General features: G+C 37.6%; 1 protein-coding gene across 3 annotated transcripts in view; it reads right to left on the bottom strand.

Annotated features, from left to right (window-relative positions):
* Window positions 1–24,092, bottom strand: part of Atad1 (ATPase family, AAA domain containing 1) — a 45,071-nt gene that overhangs the window by 19,538 nt on the left and 1,441 nt on the right. The window contains exons 2-6 of one of the 3 annotated variants that reach the window (XM_005352149.3): window positions 23,085–23,176; window positions 19,904–20,078; window positions 14,920–15,018; window positions 11,206–11,326; window positions 7,570–7,770 (exon numbers count right to left, since the gene is read on the bottom strand). In XM_005352149.3, the coding sequence (XP_005352206.1) occupies window positions 7,570–7,770; window positions 11,206–11,326; window positions 14,920–15,018; window positions 19,904–20,065 (583 nt within the window). In that variant the 5' untranslated portion in view covers window positions 20,066–20,078; window positions 23,085–23,176. Of the gene's footprint in view, window positions 1–7,569; window positions 7,771–11,205; window positions 11,327–14,919; window positions 15,019–19,903; window positions 20,079–20,642; window positions 20,661–23,084; window positions 23,177–24,092 lie in introns of those variants that run through there. The other 2 variants (XM_013348084.2, XM_005352150.3) reach the window with 2 other exon arrangements.

Raw genomic sequence — 24,092 nt, forward strand, 5'->3', positions numbered from 1 at the left:
CTGTAGACCAGGCTGGTCTCGAACTCACAGAGATCCGCCTGCCTCTGCCTCCCAAGTGCTGGGATTAAAGGCGTGTGCCACCACCGCCCGGCTAGGGCTGTCCTATCTTTGAGACCATTTTGAAACCAAAACAACAAAAAAGTTAATTTCAGAAACTATGTATCACTATGACAAGATAGCCCTGCATACATATATCCTGGATGTTTTTAAACAATTCTAATTTTATATAAAACTTCCTATTACAGGACTATGAATCAGACTAACATATTGGGATATTTTAAGTTTTAATAAATAAAGCTGGTCTAAAGATCAGAGAGCAAAAGCTACCAGAGATGAGGCAATGGTGGCACCCACCTTTAATCCCAGGATTTGGGAGAGGCAGGTGGATCTCTGTTAGTTCAAGAACACCTTGGGCTATAAAAGATCAATGCAGAAACAGATCCAGGTAGTGGTAGTTCACACTTTTAATTCCAGTACTAGGGAGTCACACATCTTTAATCCCAGAACTAAGGGAGAATATAAAACGGGAAAAGACAAACTCAGATCTCAGTCTGCAGTCATTCAGTCTTAGAGGTAAAACTTCTCTGGTGGCTTGGTTGTTCTGCTTTTCCGATCTTCAGCTTGAACCTCAATATCTGTCTCTGGGTTTTTATTATTCAAGCTGCACTCACATCTGTACTGGATAAAGTCTAGTCACTTACTTTTTGAAGACAAACATTATAAATTCATTTAATGTAACCTTTCTCAATTGTCTTCACTATCAAGAAGCAGTGCTTGCAAGGTAACTGTTTAAAATAGTATGAAAACACCGGGTGGTGGTGGCGCACGCCTTTAATCCCAGGACTAGGGAGGCAGAGGCAGGTGGATATCTGTGAGTTCGAGGCCAGCCTGGTCTACAAGAGCTAGTTCCAGGACTGGCTCCAAAGCAACACAGAGAAACCCTGTCTCGAAAAAGAAAAAAAGAAAAAGAAAACTCCACAATGTCCCATTACACAGCTACATCAACAATCAGCATTCAACATAAATAGAATAGAAACTATATGTTGCTTTAAAAAGACAACAATGATTTAGAATAGTAACAAGATAGAAAAAGACTGTAAATACTAACAAAAACACTGGATAATCAGGGTATGACAGCTCATGTCTATAATCCTAGCACTTAGTAAGCTAAGGCAGCAAGATCACTTGACTTTCAGAGAGACCCCATTGCAGAAGAGCAAGAAGGGAAAGAAGAATATGGGAAGAGAACAAAAGATAACACATACCTGTTTCTAAGGCATGCTCTTACATAAACCCAGATTGGCCTGGAACTTGCCGCATACTTGAAGATAACCTTGAACTTGACCTTCCTATCCTTACCTCTCAAGTGCTAGGACCACAGGCATGAACCACCACACTGAGCTTGAATAAAGTATTTCCCAAAGAAGTTAATGTGTATCTGACAAATCATGTTTCAACAACAGAATGACCACATGTCAAATACACAAAGACTGGACTACAGTCTAGAAAAAGAGCATTTGTTTAGCATACTCAAGAGCTGATGTTTGACTCCTAGACCCAAAACTAGCAATATAGGAAAAACTGACATGTGACATGAATTTTGGTGATAACTTTTACATAACATCCAAAAGTGTATATAATCTCTTAAAAAGATTTATTGATATTAGAAAGTTTTCTCTACAAAAGAATACTGTTAAGAGGATACAAAGAAAAGCTACAGACTGGGGAAAGTATCTGCAAAACATGTATATAGCACGATTAATGAAAACCCAGAGACAGATATTAGGGGGTAAAAGCTGAGAGATCAGGGCTGGAGAGATGGCTCAGAGGTTAAGAGCATTGCCTGCTCTTCTAAAGGTCCTGAGTTCAATTCCCAGCAACCACATGGTGGCTCACAACCATCTGTAATGAGGTCTGGTGCCCTCTTCTGGCCTGCAGGCATACACACAAACAGAATATTGTATACATAATAAATAAATAAATATTTTTTTTTAAAAAAGCTGAGAGATCAGAGAAGCAGAGAGGTCAGCCATTAGAGAGACCTTTTACCTCTACCTCTACAAAATAGCAATCCTGTCTTCAGGAATCTCAGAGACTTGTGTGCAAGCTGTCTCCTCTTGCCTTATAGTCTCTCTAGCGATGGGATTAAAGGCATGGAGCACTACCACATGGTCTCTATGGCAAACTAGTGTGGTGTGTCTGTAAAGCTGCCCAGCGTAGCTGTTTTACTCTCTGATCTTCAGGCAAGCTTTATTTACTAAAATACAAGTGAAATGTCACTACATTTTAATCTGAGGTTTCGTGAAGACAGTTGCAGTCTGAGGTTGTAGTCTGAGGAGACAGTCAGAGGACAGGATTGTCCCTTCAGTCTGAGCACTGATAGAGGTAAAAGGTCTCTCTAGTGGCTGGCATCTCTGCTTCTCTGATCTCTAAGCTTTCATCCCCTAATATCTGACTCTGGGTTTTATTTATTAAGACTAATTAGAATTCATACATGTACCTGACAGACTTCTATTCAAAACATAATGAGCACCTAAGTCCAAAAATAAGCTAACAACTTCAATTTAAAGGGGGGCAAAATCTGAACTCTTGACTGAAGTTCTGTAGATGGTAATTAAGCATGAGTGTGTATGTATGTGTCTGTGTAGGTATATAAATAATTTCTTTTTAAAAAGCAGAGTCTCATTCAATGGCCCAAGACAGCCTTAAAGTCACACAAATCAAGTCTTAGCTTAAGTACTGGGATTACTAGTTTCAGCCACCATGCCTGGAAACCTTAGGTTTTTTTTTTTAAGATAAGCAGGTTTATAAATTGTTTCAATAGAAAAAAAAAGAATAAATAGCCTCAAATGTGTAGAAGGGAAGGGAAAATTCTAAGGGGGTAGGAGGTGATCTACCACACTGGTAAACAGAAATAAATACTAACTACACCAGCTTTCATAATGACTATAAATTGGAAATAAATGTGACTATATTAATTTTCATAATAAATGCAAACTAGACACTTTCCAATTAAAGGGGAGTTGTGTTTTAAAGTTTAAAAAAAATCCAGCTAGTGGGTGGTGGTGCACTCTTTTAATCCTGGCACTGGAGACAGAGGCAGGTGGATCTTACTGAGTTCGAGACCAGTCTGGTCTACAAAGCAAGTGCCAGGATAGCCAGGACTATTACACAGAGAAACCCTGCCTCGGAAAACAAAAAGACAAAACAAACAAAAAATCCAGCTATAATCTTTTTGTTCAATTAAGATACACACCAAAAACTCAAAATGGGTTGAAATAGTAAACTGATAAGAATAGATACATAAGGCAAGTAAACAACCAAAAACATATTAGGCATCTTCTCTCTTTATACATGTTTTGTTTTTATTTAAAAAGACTTATTCTTAAAAGAGAGAAAGAGAGAGAGAGAGACAGAGAGAGAGAGAGAGAGAAAGATACAAAGAGAGAGATACAAAGAGAGAGATACAAAGAGAGACTAGGGGTGCCTGCAATGAGAGAAAGAGAGAGGAGAGAGAGAAAGAGAGAGAGAGACAGACAGACAGACACTCTAGGGGTGCCTGCAATGACAACAGTTTATCAGATCCCTTGGAATTAAAATTACATTCAAAGTGCCTGCTTGGAACCAAACCTGGGTTCTTTGGGAGATCAGTAACCACTTTACGAGACGGGGTATCTCTGTGTAGTCCTGGCTGTCCTAAAACCAACTTGCTGTGTAGTCAAGGCTGGCCTTGAACTCAGAGATCCAACCTCTGCCTCCTGAGGGCTGGGATTAAAGGTGTGCCCCCTACATCTGGCCTTCAACCACTCTTAAAAGCTAAGCCAACTCCAGCTCTTTTTTTTTCTTAACCAGTTTTAATTTTGTTTTATTTTTTAGTACTGGAAACTGAATATATATAACTTTGCATTTGCTAGGAATCTATCACTAAGCTAAATCCTGAACGTCTCTGCTTTTATTTAGTCTATCATACTACATAAAATTGCATAACTCAGCAATGATAAATTACATGTAAAAAAATCCAAATAATTAAACAAAATAAGAATATATTTTAGGGAGTGGTGGTGCACCTGGTAGGCAGTGGCAGATAGAGCTCTGTGAGTTTAAGGCTAGTCTGGTCTACAAAGTGAGTTCCAGGACATTGAGAACTCATTACATAGAGAAGCCCTGTGGGGCAGGGATAGTTTGATTAAAAATTTTAAGACATACTTGTATTTTTTCATGTATATGTCACACGTGTGGGTACCTATGAAGGCCACAAGACAGTGCTGGATTCCCTGTATCTGTAATTACAGACAATTGTGAGCCATCTGACATGGACACTGGGAACCAAACTCAGGTCCTCTGAAGGAGGAGCAAGACCTTTTAACCAGTGGGCCATCTCTACAATCCTCATAATAATATATTACCAAGAATGAAAATACTGATGAGCCACAAATGTTAGAGACCATTAAAATTCAGGACATAAAAAAGTAGAATTTTTTTTTCTAAGTCGACTATCAAAATGGAAAAGAATGAAATTAAATTCCTATCTCACAATACATGTTAAAAAGGGGGGAGGGTATCATTGGTGTTTTTGATTTTAGCCATTCTGACAGGTGTAAGATGGTATCTTAAAGTTGTCTTGATTTGCATTTCCCTGATCGCTAAGGAAGTTGAGCATGACCTTAAGTGTCTTTTGGCCACTTGAACTTCTTCTGTTGAGAATTCTCTGTTCAGCTCAGTGCCTTTTACGGTCTAGTTTCTTGAGTTCTTTATATATTTTGGAGATCAGACCTTTGTCAGTTGCGGGGTTGGTGAAGATCTTCTCCCAGTCAGTGGGTTGCCTTTTTGTTTTAGTGACAGTGTCCTTTGCTTTACAGAAGCTTCTCAGTCTCAGGAGGTCCCATTTATTCAATGTTGCCCTTAATGTCTGTGCTGCTGGGGTTATATGTAGGAAGTGGTCTCCTGTGCCCATGTGGTGTAGAGTACTTCCCACTTTCTCTTCTATCAGGTTCAGTGTGTTCAGACTGATATTGAGGTCTTTAATCCATTTGGACTTGAGTTTTGTGCATGGTGATAGATATGGATCTATTTTCATTCTTCTACAGATTGACATCCAGTTTTGCCAGCACAATTTGTTGAAGAGGCTCTCTTTTTTCCATTGTATACTTTTAGCTCCTTTATCGAAAATCAGGTGCTCGTAGGTTTGTGGGTTAAAGTCAGGGTCTTCTATTCGATTCCATTGGTCGACTTCTCTGTTTTTATGCCAATACCAAGCTGTTTTCACTACTGTAGCTCTGTAATAGAGTTTGAAGTCAGGGATGGTAATGCCTCCAGACAATCCTTTATTGTATAAGATTGTTTTGGCTATCCTGGGTTTTTTGTTTTTCCATATAAAGTTGATTATTGTCTTCTCCAGATCTGTGAAGAATTTTGATGGGATTTTGATGGGGATTGCATTGAATCTATATATTGCTTTTGGTAGAATTGCCATTTTTACTATGTTGATCCTCCCAATCCAAGAGCAGGGAAGGTCCTTCCATTTTCTGGTGTCCTCTTCAATTTCTTTCTTCAAAGACTTAAAGTTCTTGTCAAATAGATCTTTCACTTCCTTGGTCAGAGTTACCCCAAGATATTTTATGCTATTTGTGGCTATCGTGAAAGGTGATGCTTCTCTGATTTCCCGCCCTGCTTCCTTATCCTTAGTGTATAAGAAGGCAACTGATTTTTTGGAGTTGATCTTGTATCCTGCCACATTACTAAAGGTGTTTATCAGCTGTACGAGTTCTTTGGTAGAGTTTTTGGGGTCGCTTATGTATACTATCATATCATCTGCAAATAACGAAAGTTTCACTTCTTCCTTTCCAATACGAATCCCCTCGATCCCCTTATGTAGTCTTATTGCTATTGCTAGAACTTCAAGCACTATATTGAAGAGGTATGGAGAGAGTGGACATCCTTGTCGTGTTCCTGATTTTAGTGGGATGGCTTTGAGTTTTTCTCCGTTTAATTTGATGTTAGCTGTCGGCTTGCTGTAAATAGCTTTTATTATATTTAGGTATGACCCTTGTATCCTAATCTCTCCAAGACCTTTATCATAAAGGGGTGTTGAATTTTGTCGAATGCTTTTTCAGCATCTAATGAAATGATCATATGGAGGGGGAGGAGGGTGGGGGAAGAGGGAGGGAAATGGGAGGCTGGGAGGAGGCGGAAACTTGTTTTTTTTTCCTTTTCTCAATAAAAAAAATGCTTCAAATGGGAAAAAAAGAACATTGTATACATAATAAATAAATATTAAAAAATAAAAAAGGGAGGAGGGAAGGAAGAAGAAAGAAGGAAGTAAGGAGAGAGGAAGGGAGGGTAGAGGGAGAAAGGGAGGAAGGAAATTTCTTTTTTCCTTCTTCATGTTGTTTTGTTTTGTGACAGGTCTCACACAGACCAGGCTGGCCTTAAACTCACTATGTAATAGATACAAATGACCTTCACCTTTTAATCCTCTTGACTCTACTTCCAGAATGCTACTAGAATCACAGGTGTGGGCCACAAGCCCAGTTTATGCTTATGATGTTGGGACTGAACTCCAAGCTTAGGTACAAAATAGGCAAGCATTCTACCAAATTAACTTCATTCTCAATTTTTGATTCTTTTATAATCTCCAGTGCTAGGATTGCAGGCATACACCTCAACCTCTCTCAGATTAGTGTAACACTTTCAAGAACAACAACCCCAAAATTAAAGGATGTTCAGCTTCTAGATATTTATCATGGATAATCATATGCATGAGAAAACATTCATAGAAGTGTATGTCTACAACATATGTACTATTTGAAATGGAGAAAAGACATTTAGCGATCAAATAAGGGAGTAAACGAGTTTATGGTCCACTTCAAGACATGGAAATTATACACAGAATATTAGAATATATATTTTGAGGCTAGCAAGATGGCTCAGAGGTAAAGGCTATGACTGCACAAACGTGGTGACCTGAGTTTGATCTTCCAGTCCTATGTAAATGTGGAAGAACCGACTCTATCACACTGTCTTCTGACCTCTGCATGTGTGCAATGCCATCCTCACCCATACAAATTGTTTAAAAAGAACAAATCTTGGAGCTAGAAGATCGCTCAGTGGTTAAGAGCAATTGACTGCTCTTTCAGAGGTCTTGAGTTCAATTCCCAGCAACCACACTATAGCTTACAACCATCTGTAATGGTTGTATGAAAACAAAGCACTCATACACATAAAATACATGAATAAATAAATCTTAAAAAAAAAAACAACCCAAATCGTGGGCTTCTGGAGAGATGGCTCAGAGGTTAAGAGCACTGGCTGATCTTCCAGAGGTCCTGAGTTCAATTCCCAGCAACCACATGGTGGCTCACGACCATCTGTAATGAGATCTGATGCCCTCTTCTGGCCTGTGGGCAAACATGCAAGCAAACACTATGTACATAATAAATAAATCTTTAAAAAAAAAAAACAAAAACAAATCTTTTGGTTTACCGTGGATGTAGGTAAATACTAAAATTAAATCTGGCTCTCGTAGTGCCTCTAAAATGACTTAAGACACTCACATAGAAAGCAGCATACCTATTTCATCTATGAATATGATGGAAGGCTGTAGCTTTATGGCAAGGGAGAAAACAGCAGCAGCCAGTTTCTGAGATTCTCCGTACCACTTATCAGTCAGTGTTGAAGGCTGAAGGTTAATAAATCGACAGCCTGCTTCTTTGGCTGTAGCTTTGGCAATTAACGTTTTCCCACAGCCTGGAGGTCCATACAGAAGAACACCTGGAAATCAACAATATTTCATTATTACCCTTAAGAAAATAAGAGGTTTTCTTTAGTTTACAAGGTAATAAATATAGTACTAATTTCACACAAAAAAGGTCTCATTACTCAATTTCTCTATTAAACTTTTTTAAGAGTAGAAAAGGTATTAGAAAGAATGGATTGTGCTTGAGTTCAGTGTCAGAAAGGATAGGTATTTGGAGATTACAGCATCATAGCACTCTTTCTCTCATGCAAAGGTCCACGTCAAGATCCTAAAAACTATTATCTTGAAGTACAAGCTCATACTTGTCATTGGCTGACCAATAAAACCATCTAGGGCCTTCCACTTTCACCAGAAGAGAGCACCACCACATCCTGATAATGACTTCTAGGAAACGGCAACTTCCACACAGACTGTGGTAAACACATTTTACCATTATCAAAGACTTGTGTCTTCGTAAAAAGGACATCAGTCTTTTCCAAGATAATCAATCATCTTCTCTAAAAAGGCATTATCAGTAGTATCATTCTAATTTCCAAAGGATAAAACTATGTTATCCTCTATAATCTTTAACTGACAGCAATCTGACCCTAAATACAAAATAGGGTGGTTAATACTTTAACATATTAAAAGATCTTAACAGGTTAAGCAAAAGCTTAAAAAGGCAATCATTACTGTTTCTCACTTAAAATGAAGTAGCTTTTACTGAAGCATCACTAATATTATGGTCCTAGCTATAAATTATCCAAGACAGATTTGGAATTATAATCCAGTCTTAAATATTTAATTTAAAGCTCATTTTTTCCTCATACAATAATACTTTTAAATGATATTTATAGATGGTATGTGATAGAATAAACTGGAAGGTTTTTGGAAATATCCAATATTGTCTCAAAACATAACAAAAGTAAATTCAAAGTAAGCCGGGCAGTGGTGGTATACACCTTTTACCCCAGTACTTAGGAGGTAGAGGCAGGTGGATCTCTGAATTGGAGGCCAACATGATCTACAGAATGAGTTCCAGGGCAGCTAGGGCTACACAGAAACCCGTCTCAAACACCTCCCCCCAAACACACAAAGGAAAAAATATGAACTTATTTCCAAAAACTTAACCATTTTTTTCCTACTTAAAAATAACGCTCAAACTTTTCCTTAAGTATACATAGATTTTTTTTCCCACTGGTTTTCATTTTTTTTTAAAGATTTATTTATTATGTATACAACATTCTGCCTCCATGTATGCCCGCACACCAGAGGAGGGCGCCAGATCTCAGTACAGATGGTTGTAAGCCACCATGTGGTTGCTGGAAATTGAACTCAGGACCTCTGGAAGAGCACCCAGTGCTCTTAACCTCTGAGCCATCTCTCCAGCCCTGGTTTTCAATTTTTAAGACTAAAGTTGGAATATCTACCAACCCAAGTTTAATCATTTTAAACTAAGCTATCAAAAAGCCTATTTAAAAATTTTAAATCTTTGTCATCAGTGATTGTTAATATTTTCAAGCAATCTCTTCCTTTTAAAGGTCTTGCTATGCACACACGTAGCGCAAGCTGGTCTCATATTCACCCTCTAGAGTCCTGAAACTTCAGGCACGACATATCACCATGCCTGGTTCTTTGTAATTTTTAATTAAGTCATGTAGGTGCTTAAAATATCTACTAACACTGTTTTGTGGGGTAACCACATATAACAATAGAGACTAGTAATGTAATGTCATTTCATTTAAAGCTGAAAATACATTTAGGATTACATTTTAATGTGGAATGCAAATCTAACTAGCAGCAAGCTTTTTGACATAAAAGCCACTATATTTTATACACTTCCAGCTACACCATCACTTCACAAATATACACAGTACTTTTAAGAATCTGACTTGCTTCAAAGCATTCATTTATCACTTTGAAAATTTTAGCCCTGTGGTATAGCTGTATAATCCTTAGCAGATTAAAGTTTTCCAATTATTTCTCATCACGGATTACAATTAGTATTCTTAATACGCAGCTATTAATGTCTAAGGATTAAGTGTGTAATAAAAGCTTAAGAGTCATAATCCTCTGGTAGATGGAGCTATGACAAGGGCATGTGAGGAGATGTCAATGTCTCATTACATGACCAGGGTCCTAAGTCTTACAGTATTATAGTCTTATAGTATTGGGGAGCTATCCTGGAATTATCCATTACATGCCTTACTCTCCATTCCTGTATGGATGCTATTTCACAAAACTCAAATGGTCTCCTCACACTGGCAGTGAATCTCACAAGGCCATTCAAAGTAGTACTTCTCCACTCTTTACTCAAGTAGTCCCCACGGTATTGACTATATGAGGGGTAATAAACAGTTCTGTACGCTAATGAGACATTGTGCAAACTTTTCAGATTTCCTGAACTAATATGATACCTCCAAAAAAGATGCAACAAATCAAAAGATGTTTTGTTTTATAAAAGCTTAAAAATTCACACCGCTTTCTGAAGATTAATCTCTGTGCCTTTCCCCCTAAACAGCCTCTTTCTGATGCTGGGATTATAGGCATGTATTACCACATCTAGCTAAACTTACATAGGATCAGCTAAGATGGCCTTTTTTTAATGAAGACTTTGCATGGTTAAATGTTACAAGCAACTAAAGGATTTAGGTTAAGAAATAACATGTACAAACAAACAAATCCAAATTTGAGATATCCTTCAGTAGTGACAAATATAATACCTTATTAGTGGCTAACTTAAATTTCTGCTTTAGTTTTTCTGACTGTGTCTAGCTCTGTAGCCCAGTCTAGCCTTGACTTCAAAATTCTCCTGTTTCAACCTCCTAAGTGCTGTAAGAACAAGCATGAGTCACCACGTTTAATTCAACTTTTCCTTCTGAACGTTATCTTGAATTATTTGAATTACCTTTAACAAAGCTTAAGTGTAATTAAAGTTTGCATGAATAAAAATAGAAGGATCTGAAGATGTAGTCAGATGCAGTTCCCAAAGTGAAAGTACAAATGAAGACACTGCCTCAGAGTATTTAATCTCAATATAAAGGCCAGTATTTCCAGCTCATCTTGCAAATGCTATAAGAAGCACTATCATCTAAAAACAGATCACTAAAAGAAAAAAATAAAATCACTAGAATTGTGAACCAACAAGATGCTGGCTTTGCTTGAAAACAAAACCAAAAGAAAATTTTGATTTTTGAAATTATTTTAGATTTAATTTCTCAAATTTCAATTTACTTACATCTAGTAGACAAGCATTTCAAATAAAGGAATTATTATACACTTATATTATATAAAGTAGAATTCACCAAAATTCTAGAAGTGAAAGAATGAGTGAATATTTTTAAATTCTTTATAAAACTTCTCAGCATTTTACTAAGAATCTGATTTCATGGAAAACATTCCCTTAAGACAAAAATTCACAATGATTTCTAGCTTCTTAATGCTTAGGCAAATACATATACTAACCATACCTTTTGGAGGCTGCAGAAGTCTGGAATTCTCAAACAAATGCTTCTTTTTGATAGGTAAGATGACTGTGTCTTTCAGATCTGTAATGACATCATCTAAACCTGCTATATCACTCCAAGTAACCTGGCAAAAGTCAACGTTAAAGTCAACGTGAATTTCACAACTTATATACATGTAAGCACACACACGCCCCTCCACACACTCACACGCCTCCCAATGACAAAGTATTTTATAATTTAATAATACATGAGAATAAAAAGCTAAAGCTGTAGATAAAAATGAATAAAAAAAACTTTTCACAGAAGTAAACTCTATGATGCTGAAAAAAAAGAATTTAGTAATTTCTTATTACTGAAAAAAACACAAGGTTGGGAGCATTACTGAAGAGTAGGAGACCTTGCCTAGAATACAAGAAACTATTCTAGCAATTCCAACAATTACGATTCTAGCAAGAGGAAAACAAAAAGCACACACATGCAAAACTTGTAAGGATTGAATAAGGTAAACTCGTTCCACTCATGAGAAAGAAACACTCTGATATTAAAACAAAAAAACAAAACTGAGAACAGACAGGCAATGGTGATGACACCTTTAATCTCAGAACTCAGGAGAGAGAGGTCAGCCTGGTATACGTAAGTGAGCTCCAGGACAGCTGGGACCGAACATGTCTCGAAACACCCTCCACCCCAAAAGAAAGAGGCTGAAGAACAAACTTAAAATAATTTAGCACTGTCTACCAGGGAAGAATTCACTGTGAATGTAATCATAATTACATTCATTGTGAAATAAAACAGGAATTAGTTTTAGAAATAAGATGTATACCCACCAAATTGAACTTGCAGTTTTTATTATGAAAAGTACAACGGTAGAGCTGGGGAAGATGACAAGAAAAAAAAATACTTGCCCTACAAGCATGAGAACAGGAATTCAAGTCCCTAGAATCCACATAAAGGCAGGTGGCATAGCAGCCACCTGTAATCCTAGCAGTTAGGAGGCAGAGGCTTCTGGGGAAAAGCTGGCTAAACAGACATAGTCAGATCTAGCATTGGATCTAGCAAAATACCCTTGTCTCAATTAGTAAAGCAGAAAGTGATTAAAGCCACCTGATGTCAAGCTGTATACACATCCATGTATACACACATACCTTTATATTCATTCACATTCGCATATACATGCAAAGACTTTTTTTTCAATATTTATTTATTTATTATGTATACAACATTCTGCCTCGATATATGCCCGCACGCCAGAGCAGGGCGCCAGATCTCAGTACAGATGGTTGTGAGCCACCATGTGGTTGCTGGGAATTGAACTCAGGACCTCTGGAAGAGCAGCCAGTACTCTTAACCTCTGAGCCATCTCTCCAGCCCCACATGCAAAGACTTATATGCACATGAACTCACACCATATACACACACATACAAAAATAAGTAAACAAAACTGTCAAAAATAGGAAGAATCTTAGTAAGTCATAAGTAGGTGTATATGTATTTTTGAAATAGTATAGAAAAATCTTCTAAGGCATTAATCCCAGCACTTGGGAAGCAGAAGCAGGTAGATCTCTGAGTCTGAAGCTAGTCTAGTCTACAGATTGAGTTCCAGGTCAGTCAAGTTCTACACAAAGAAACCCTGTCTTGAGGGGGGGAAGGGGAAGAAAGAAGAAAAATGAAAAATCTTAAAATCTTCTATACTCGACTTTTAAAAATAAACGGGGGTGGGGGAGATATGCTGCAGAGATGGCTCAGATGTTTAGAGCACTGGCTAATCTTAAAGGGGACCCAGGTTTGAGTCCCAGAACCCACATGGCAGTTCACAGCTGTCTGTAACTCCAGTTCCAGGGGATCTAACGCCTTCTGGTCTCTACAAGCACTAGGCAAGCAAGTGACTTACAGAAATACAGGCAAGGAAAACACTAATGCAGATGAAAAAATACATAAAAATGTAAAACCCAAATAAATTATACGGAGGTCTGATGGAGGTGGGTCTTGTATCTATCTGTTGCTTTCATTGGTTAATTAATAAAGAAAACTGCTTGGCCTGATAGGACAGAAAATTAGGTAGGGGGAGTAGACAGAACAGAATGCTGGGAGGAAGAAACTGAGTCAGGCAGTCGCCATGATTCTCCCACCCTACACAGCCGCAGGTTAAGATCTTCCCTGGTAAGCCACCTCGTGGGCTACACAGATTATTAGAAATGGGTTAGATCAATATGTAAGAGCTAGCCAATAAGAGGCTGGAACTAATGGGCCAGGCAGTGTTTAAAATAGTTTCCGTGTAATTATTTTGGGGCATAAGCTAGCCAGGCAGCCGGGAGCTGGGGCGGCAGGGAAGCGGATTGGATTATAGGTGTGGTTAGAACTCTTACTAACATTTGTGAGGCTCTAAGCACCCCCCCCCCGCGCACACACACACACACACACACACACACACACACACACACACATAAAGGGAAAAGTCAACCTAGCTCTCACTCTAGCTAGCGCAGTAAGTGATCAAGTCAGAGACAATACTTTACAATGTATTTACTCTCTTTAAACTTGGGACAGGGGGACAAATCAGTAAACCAATATGAAGAGTGATAGTTGTAATCAAAACAAAACACTGTCTATTAGTACATCCTTGTTCAGAAAAAGATAAGATACAATTGCTCCCTCTCCCCACAAAATATTGATACTGTAAATTCCTAAGTAAAAATAAAGTAGGGGCTTAATTCTAGGGTATGAATATATCTCTGCCTATACATATATTAAAAGACAGATTTATTTTCTAGACTTAGAGATGCAGCTATCATTATTTCATTCTATATCTATACCAACATAGCATTAATATGTTAGATAAGAATATTTTGTATATCTGTTTTTATATTTATACAGTAACCTGGAATTTATAATTATAGTAATCTGATCCTCAAAAAATTTACCAAGTAGGTAAAGAAATACTATTATCTATTGTCTTTGAGGACAATACATGAGGGATCTGAAACAAGAAATCATCTGCAGAGGCCCTGAGCTCTTGGAACCTGGTGTTCAGGATCCTATGTTGTTTACCATTTAAAAAAAAAAAAAAGGAAATCTAAACTAAACTACAATATAAGACCACATGATTAAAGACGTCTCATATACTACACTCGTTTCATTAAACCTTGTGTGCAGAGTTAACACAGCAGGCTTGAGACAGTATCCTTAACAAGATGATCCTTGGCTACTACCGGGAAACATATTTGGGGAAATTTTTTTTATCATTCCTTGATAAAAACAGCTCAGTGCTCCCAAACTGCATTAACAATATGGTTTATAGGGAATACCTCTTTTCCTTGTAGGAGTACAGAATTTTGATACACATATGGAAAAGGAGTCTATATGAACAGACCCCAATAAAAACACAGGGTTATGTCTCCAGTAACCTTTCTGGTGGTGACACAGCACATGTAGCCACAGCTTAATACAATAATGGACATGGTCTTGTGTTAGCACTGGAAAACACTCTTAGAAAAGTGGGCCTGGCTTTCTCCAGGGTCGGTTCCACTCCTTTTAGCTATTGTTACTCTGTCTTTGTCTATCTCATGCATGAATCACATCTGTGTGTGCAACATGCTGAGTTGCTCTTGACCTCTCTTAGGGATTCACTGAAATTAGTCATGTTCTTCCAGGTCTTTGACACAGGCTGCCAAACCAAAAAAAAAGTAAGAATAAACAAGTAAGATTAAAGTTACATACATGCATATTAAGAGGGTCCACTAGATGAGCAGCAATACTCATTTCATATTCGGAAAGCTTCACATTTTTCACACCAATTTGCTTCATCAGTTTTTCTGCCTAGAAAAAAAACAAGCAACCTTTGATTTGATATTTAGACACTGACACTTTAAAACAAATAAGAATTATGAACAGCAATGAACAGAAAACATAATACTTTCCAGAGATACTCTAGACCCCTTATGAATTTTGGGTTCAAAAAAACCAAAAACTAAAAACTAAGGGTCCACTCTACTGAAATCAACAAAATTCAAGTAGCTTTTGAGAAATGAAAGCTGGACAGGCATGGGTAAAAAGACTCTCAGAACTTGGGAGATTGAGGATTGGGAGCTGGGTACAATAATGACTGTAAACTCGTAGATCAGGCAGATGGGCCTAAGAATATCCTCTGCTACCAAGCAAGTTCAAGATCATCCTGGGCTACACGAGACCAGTCTCAAAAGGGGTGTGTGTGTGTGTGTGTGTGTGTGTGTGTGTGTGTGTGTGTGTGTGTGAGAGAGAGAGAGAGAGAGAGAGAGAGAGAGAGAGAGAGAGAACATATGATTGAGAGATAAGTTCAATCTCTCTTGGCTCCCAAAAGACCTCAGGGTAGTTGATTTTCTTTCCCAGTAGGAGTATGGTGGTTACAGGTAAGTTGTCAATATAAAAGTCCAATGAATTAATACCAAACAACAGACAATTGAACTTATTTCCTTAAGCTAATAAAGTACCTGAAATGGATATCCAACTTCCTTGAACTTATCGAGTGTTTGAACATATGCACTTTAATTTTTTTAAGATTTATTTTATGTATGAATGTTCTATCTGCATGTATGACTTTATGCTAGAAGAGAGCATCAGATCCCACGTTAGACGGTTATGAGCCACTGGGTTGGTTGCTGAGATTTGAACTCAGGACCTTTAGAAGAACAGCATGATCTTAACCGCTGAGTCATCTCTCCAGCTCCATATTATGTACTTTTAAATTGTTTTGAGATGCTGTCCTTTTAACAACAAAGATCCGAGCAACTAATGACAATAAAAATATCTTAAAATAACATATAAGTATAATCGTGAAGAAAGGTAAAATAGCTTGAAATAGTTCTAGCAATGCCAAATTTTCAGATAAAAATTAAAACAATGGTGAACATTTTCTAATTGTACTAAACATGCCAAAACACAGTAAATGGATGAACTCAGAATGATCTCAGAGGTATGATTTATCATGATGATAAACCAAGGCATGATGGCAAGAACAACTGGGAGCTTACGTATTAATACACAAAGCAGTGAAGCACCTCCTCCAACAAGGACACACTTCTTAATCCTTCCCTAACTGTCCCACCAATGGGGAACAAGTATTCAAACATGTGAGTATATGGAGGCCATTCTCATTCAAATCACCACCTCAATGGTAGCTGAGAGGTAGAATATCTACATTCCCATTCAAATCACCACTCTTTTTGTTTTGCTTGTTTTCTTGAGACAGGGTTTCTCTGTGCAGCCCTGACTGTCCTGGAGCTCACTCTGTAGACCAGGCTGACCTCAAACTCAAGAGTCCACTTGCTTCTGCCTCCCAACTGCTGGGATTAAGGGCATGCACCACTACCACCCCAATTTCTTATTCTAGCTCTTTGCCAGGACTTCTGTATAAAAGTTCTTGTTTCTAAGCTCTCCTACTTCCAATTCTTCTTACACACTACTCTAAGGTGAATCATCCTAAAAGAACTGCATTGCATATTATCTAGCAATTAATACATATTTAATATAGTTAAAGGTTTACCATTGCCTATACACATCTTTAATTGGTCAATTGCGTTATTTGCAGAGTTAGCCAGGAATATATGGAGGAAAGTAGAGGGAATGAAGAAAAGCCATAGCCCTTAGTCAAGCAAATTCCATCATGTTTTTCACTGTGATATTGTTACTATGGTAACAGAATAATCCTAGAAGTAAAATGCATGGCTTCCTTTCAGTTGATGATGGACTTCTTAAATGCTCTGTGTTTTGCTTAAAGCTTTAATTCACTCACCAAAAAGAAAGGGAATGAAGAAAAAAGATTACAGCTATGCTCCCTGATTGTATACAGTCCTTACCTTCCCCTGCAGGTCCAACTAGTCAACTACAGAAAGTCTCTCCTCCAACCTAACTAGGCTCCTCGGTATTTCTTCTCTGGCCCTGTCAGTCCTATCTGCCTTAGGACTGGGTTCATGTGCTTTCTATTTAACCTTTTCCTTGCCTAGCCTTGTAACCAAGCTCTCTATGAAGTCATACTCAGTCACCTAAATCACTGATGTCCCTTTCTCTAAAAACCAGTGTGTTTTCACTGATCACTACACAACTAACATGAACTGCTTATACTATACTACAACTGATATTATCAGAGACAAGTATATTTTGTTTTGTTTTTCTTACAGTTATTTACAATAACATAGCAGTTATTACTATATATATATATATATATATATATATATATATATATAATCTAACAGTAGTTCTGGGGAATCTGCCACACTCTTCTAACTACCATAGGAACCTATATTCATGTAATATCCATTTACACAAAAATCTTCAAAAAAATATAATGAAATGAAAACCCTGTTACTAAAAAATGATAAAATGATAAAAATTTACCAAATCCTGACCTGAGAGTTACACTGATTTCCATGATTTGAGGGTGTGTGAGGGAGAGGAGGGATGGGGAAGAGTTACACTGTTACATTAAGGTACACAATCAAATTAATTTTTTTTTCAAATTAATTTGGCAACATAGCACCCAAGCATGTTGGCACATAGCTTTAATATCAGCATTTGGGAGGAAGAAGGATCTCTATGAGTTCCAGGCCAGCATGGTTTACACAGTGAGTTCCAGATCAAACAGGATGCATGTCTTGAAAAATTCAAACAACAAAACAACCCCTATATTGTACCCAAAAGAAGATTCTCACAAGAGCTCAACTATACTGGATCCTTAATTTCAAACTTTAAGTATTAAAAACAGGAAGGAAGGAAGGAAGGAATAAAGAAAGAAATCATGCAATTTTCCGGCAAATGAATACAGCTTTAAAAAAATCATCCTGAGATATCCAAGACCCAGAAAGACAAATATAATATAATCACTTATATGTGGACATTAGCTATTAAGTCAATGATAAATAAGCTACAAACCACAGAACCACAGAGGTTAGGTAAAGAGTAAAGGACTGGTGGAACAGATAGATCTCCCTAAAATCAGGAAATAGACTAGATAGTGATGCTGGATTTGGAGTGACAGCTAAAATTAAGGGTCATCTGAGGGACAGCATTAAAACCTAGTACAGTAGAAACTTACTAAAAAAAAATTAAAAAAAATAAATAAAAATTATATATATATACATACATACATACACACACACACACACACACACACACACACACATATATATATATATATATATGAAAGTGATCTAAATGAAATCACCAAATAATGGGAGGGGGAGCCCCAATTAAACATCTCTTGCTACAAATGAAGCTTCCAAATCAGGATTGGGTTACATCTAACAGAGTAGTTGGCCAAAGGGGTCCCATGGGAATCCCTAAACCCACGCTGTTGCCAAGACTACAGGTTGTTCTCCACAAACTGACAGAAAGGTTCCATTGCTGAAGACAAAGCTTACATAACTCATTGACCATGGAGAGGTCAGGCTGGTGACTACACAGAGCCTTCATCTCTACATTCTAGCATCTCTGGTACAGGAAGGTACTCAGCATCTACCAAATGTGGAACATAAACACCAACCCAACCAAAACCATGATCTACAATGGTATCCTCTATGCAAGATATTCTGGGCCCTAAAGCTAGGGTCATAGTGGCAAAAATCTTGTGGGAGTAACTAACCAATATCTGATCTGACTTAAGGCTCACTCCATAAGACGGAAGTCACACTGAACACTGCTGGGGGCTTGGGTGACCAAGAACTTGATATTAGGTAGCCCAGGGACTTAGACTAAAAATTAATACTACTGTTCTTCAAAAACAAACAAAGACACCTTACAATAAAATGACTCCTAACAACACACTGCTTTGTTCCTGCAGCAGATGGGAACAAATACAGAGACCCACAGACAGACTTGAACACTCAGCACTAAATGGGTGTCTCCAACAAATCCCTCCCCTCAGGGATCAGGAAACCCCAGGGAAGAGACAGAGGACACTAAGAAAACTAAATCAGCAGTTCTCAATCTTCCTATTGCTGAGTATTGTTATTAACTGTGATGTAAATATCTGATATGCAGGATTTCTGATAAGCGACCCCTGTGAGAGTCATTTGTACTTGGGTTGTAACCCATAGATTGAGAACTGCTGCTCTAAAGCCACAAGATAACAACTTGTATGAACTCAGAGACTGAGGCCTGCACAGGTCTGCACCAGGTCCTCTGCATATATATTATTATAGCGTCCAGTTTAACGTTTTATGGGATTCCTGAGTGTGTGAACAAGTTGGTCTCTAATTCTTGTGTCTTCTCTTGGACTCTTTTCCTTCTGTTTGTTTTGTCCAATTTCAGTGTGTTAGTTTTTGTTTTATATCCTATTTTATTTTATTGTGATCCCTTGGAAGCCTGTTTGTTTTCTAATGAAAGAGAAAGGGAGAGGATCCAGACAGGAGAAAAGGTGGGAAGGAACTGGCAGTAGAGAGAGGGAAAACTGTAATCAGGATTTATTATGTGAGGGAAAAACAAAAACTACTTTCAATAAAAGGAGAGAAGAAGAAAAAAGGAATGCAGACAAAAACAAAACAAACCCCTATATTTTCATTCATCATTTTTCTTTTTGATGTTTACTTACAGAGTAAAAAAGACTTTTAGGATTAATATTAAAAAGATATATTAATGAATTTTTAGACAAGTTTTATATTTATAATCTTAGCTTGGGTAAAAATATTTGCTAACAGGAGACATGACCTTCATACCCTGCCATCAACTGTACCTGTTTCTGTGCTTCTACTTTCTGCTTTCTGGTTGGGTCGATTGCATCTACCATCCATTTGATAGTAAAGTATGTTACTGCACCAAATATTGTTAAACGGAAAATTAAACCAACAACTTCGTTCCGACTCAATGGACGAGAAAAGGCTTCAGCATGTACCATCTTGACTGTAAACCTTAAAAGAGAGAAAGAGAAAAGTCACTAGGAAATAACAGTATTTGTTAAAATTGGGAGAGAAAGTAGATTGAACTAAATAAAAAAACTAACTTCTGGTCAAAATAAAACATTGCCTTTTGTTTAAGTGTCTTATTTGAAGGAGAATTATCTTTTTAAATGTTAAGTAAACAAACACATTAAAAGCTTCCCTTGGAAACTGCAGCAGATTAGATACAGGTTTAGTTGGAGGACGAATACTTTTTTACAAGTACAGTGGAACTCTGGCATGATGGCACACACCTTTAAAGCCAGCACTCAGGAGACAGAGCTCTGTGAGTTCGCTGTTAGCCTGGTCTACAAGAGTAAATTCCAGGACAGTCAGAACTACACAGAGAAACCGTCTCAAGAAAAAAAAAAGTATAGTGGAGATATTATATTACTCTTAGCTATTAGATGTTTCAGAGAACCTGGAAAACAATGATTTTAATATTAATCCAACTGCAGAAAAGAAGGCTAACAAGGGTTTTACTAATACAAGACTATAAATTTATTCTATTTTGTGCTGGGCGGTGGTGGTACATACCTTTAACCCCAGAGGCAGGCAGATCTCTTGTGAGTTCGAGGCCAGCCTGGTCTACAGAGCTAGTTCCAGGACAGGCTCCAAAGCTACAGAGAAACCCTGTTTCGAAAACAAACAAACAAAAAATTCTATTATGCATAACAAATACCAAATCGTTTTTTTGAGAGTGAAATCTAACTACAAACTGACTCGTTTGTCTCACATACTCATGTCTAAAGATTTTAAAACCTGTTCAAATCTAAATATGCATTGTTTTTGTTTCTGAGACAGAGTTTGTCTGTGTAGCCCTGGCTGTCCTGGAACTAGCTCTGTAAACCAGGCTGGCCTCAAACTCACACAGCTAAATATGCAGTTTCTTAATTAATAAGTGGCATTAAATTCTTATAGCAATTCTTTGCTTCCAACAACAAAGTAAATATGAAGCAAGAACTTTCAAAAATTTTAAACCAAGAAAATTAAAGAGTTTGGTTGTCTGGGATTTAGCCTAACAAGTGAAAGATCCTGGGTTTGGTCTTCAGCTTAGGGTACAGGAGTTACAGAATTTGCTGGGGAAAAATGCAAACTGTTGTGGGATACTTATACACTGTGAAGATGTATTGCTGTTATTGGTGTAACAAATAGTCAAACAGCCAATAGGTAGGCAGGATAGGCGGAACTTGCAGGGGAGAACTAGAGGAGGAAAAAGAGACTAAAACGGAATGGGACATACAAAATTAAGGAGAGGTAAAAAGTCACATAACAGAATGCAGATGAATAGAAACAGGTTAATTTAAGTTGGGTCAAATCTAAGCTAAAGGCCAAGCTTTCATAATAAATAGTAAGTCTCCACGTAGTTATTTGTGAGCTGGCGGGATAAGAAAGTCCAACTACAGCAAACTGTACATTTGGCAAGTGATTAATACTTAGAATATATAAAGCATTAAAAAACTTAAAAACACAAATACCCAATCACTAAATGATAGCCTAATGAGTGAACTAGCCAGTTCTCAAAGGAGTAAATAGAAATGAACAATAAATATTTTAAAGTGCTCAACATTTTTAGCCACCAAAGAAATGCAAATGAAAACCGCCTTGACATTCCATCACACCCCCATCAGAATGGCTAACGTCAAAAAAAAACAACAAACATTAGTGAGTGTGTGCGGAAACAGGCATCATATCTAGTCAGTACTAGTGGGTATGAGAGTTGCTGCAACCCCTACAAAAATCGGTATGGAGATAACTACACCACACATCCAAAGAATTATAAGTACACCAGCAGATACTTGCACAGTCATGCTTTTTTGCTAAACCACTCACAATAGCCAAGATATAAAATTAGCCTAGATGTCTATCAACAGAAGAATGGATAGAAAGTATGGAGTTTTAGTGAGCTAGAAAGAAGAACCAATTACATTTTCACGAAAATTAATGGAATCTGGAGGTCATTATTATAAGTAAATAAGCAGGATCAGAAAGACCAATTTTGCATGTTCTCTCAGAAATCTATATTTAAATTATAGGCTGGTGTTGGTGGTGGTGCATACCTTTAATCGCAACCTGCGGGAGGCAGAGATAGGTGGATTTTTGTAAGTTCAAGGCCAGCCTGGTCTACCAAGTGAGTTTTAGGACAGCCAGAACTACATGGAGAAACCCTGTCTAAAAAAATAAAAAATAAATTTAAATTTAGAAATGCACACATGCACAAAGGGACAACGAGAGGGAAGGAAAAGGTCTAAAGTAGTGGTCTCGACCAGTGGGCCGGGACCCCTTCGGGGGCCACATATCAGACATCCTGCATATCAGGTGTTTACATTACGATTCATGACAAGAGCAAAATTATTTTATGATTGGCAGTCACCACAACATGAGGAACTGTATTAAAGGGTCACATTAGGAAGGATGAGAACCACTGGTCTAAAGGGAAGGGTGAAGTAGGGAGCAAGAGAGGATAATGGACTGACTGTATGTGACATGAAAACAAAAGGAAGATCTGGGTATGGCTCATGCATGTAATCCCTGTACTTGGAAGGCTGAGGCAGACTGCCATGAGTTAGAGGCCTGTCAGGAGGACAGACTGAGCTGTAGGACAGCTTGGACTACAGTGAGATCCTGTCTCCATAAACAATAGGTTACACAGAAGACCCATCACAGCTGGGCAGCGGTAGTACATCCCTTTCATTCCAACATTTGGAAAGCAGAGACAGGTGAATCTTTGTGAGTTTGAGGCCAATCTGGTCTACAAAGTGAGTTCCAAGACAGCCAGAGTTGTTACACAAAAAACCCTGTCTCAAATAAAAAAAGGGAAAAAAAAGTAAAAAAAAAAAGCCTTATCACAAACAAAAGAATACAGCCATGAACAAGGGAAGGGAGGTGATGTGACTACTTTTAAATATGGCACAGCTCTGAGCAACTACAACAATCAAGGTTCACAGCAGGAATTCACTCCAGTGTCAAAGGCAGTACCTTCACAAAATAAGTTTAGCAGGTAGGACGTGACTATCACATTAGGAGATAGGATATCGGGGTCCAATAATGTCATTAAGCCTTGACAAGTGCTGAAAGAGGGGAGAAGAAAAAAATACACATACATATTAACTCAGTAGAAATAAATGAACCAGAATCTAAACTGCTAATTGGGTACTGCAAAGACTATTCTTTAAGTTCCTTCTAGCTCTAAAACACTTTTCTTACTATTGCTAAGTGAAAATGCTTCTCATCGGCTTCCTCTGGAGTAGCTCTAATATTTGTTTATAGCTGTCAAGTAAAGAAAATCCTTCTTATTCTTTCAATCATCCAACAGCATTTTTCTAAAGCATTCCAAGTCAGTGTTCACATTCCTGTTATTACATTAAAATCACAATAATTATTTAAACAAGTAACTGAAAGTCCTCATTTTGGATAAAGAAACTTTGGCCTAGGATGGTAAGTAGTTCATTCAATAAGAAAGTACCCACTACATTTAACATATAATAATGGCAAATATAGAATTACTCAAAAATAACAGTCCAGCTATATTAATTACTAAAGATAAAAAAATGGAACTAACTTAGCCACCAAATTATAATTGCCTCATGTAACAAATGTCAGTACAGATTAGTATCCACACATTAGTACGGCTTTCAAAAATACAACACACAACAATCAACTTCTCAAAGGACTTGAAATTTGTACTTCCTTTGTCTTTATCCCAATAAAGCTGCAAACGCAATTGATAATAGTCCAACAGATGGGATAAGAACTTTGTGAACTTAATCTGTGAAGTCATGATATTCCAAAAAAGTTTTGTTTTTTTAGAAGTTTTGGTCAGAGCTGGGTATAATGACAAAAGCCTGGGAATCTCAGCACTCAGGCTATAAGATTTAAGGTTCAAGGCTAACCTGGGCTGCATAGGGTTCAAGAATAACCTAAGCTGAGCCGGGCGATGGTGGCGCACGCCTTTAATCCCAGCACTCGGGAGGCAGAGGCAGGCGG

The sequence above is a fragment of the Microtus ochrogaster genome, chromosome 8 (assembly GCF_000317375.1).
Source record: "Microtus ochrogaster isolate Prairie Vole_2 chromosome 8, MicOch1.0, whole genome shotgun sequence".
NCBI lineage: Eukaryota > Metazoa > Chordata > Mammalia > Rodentia > Cricetidae > Microtus > Microtus ochrogaster.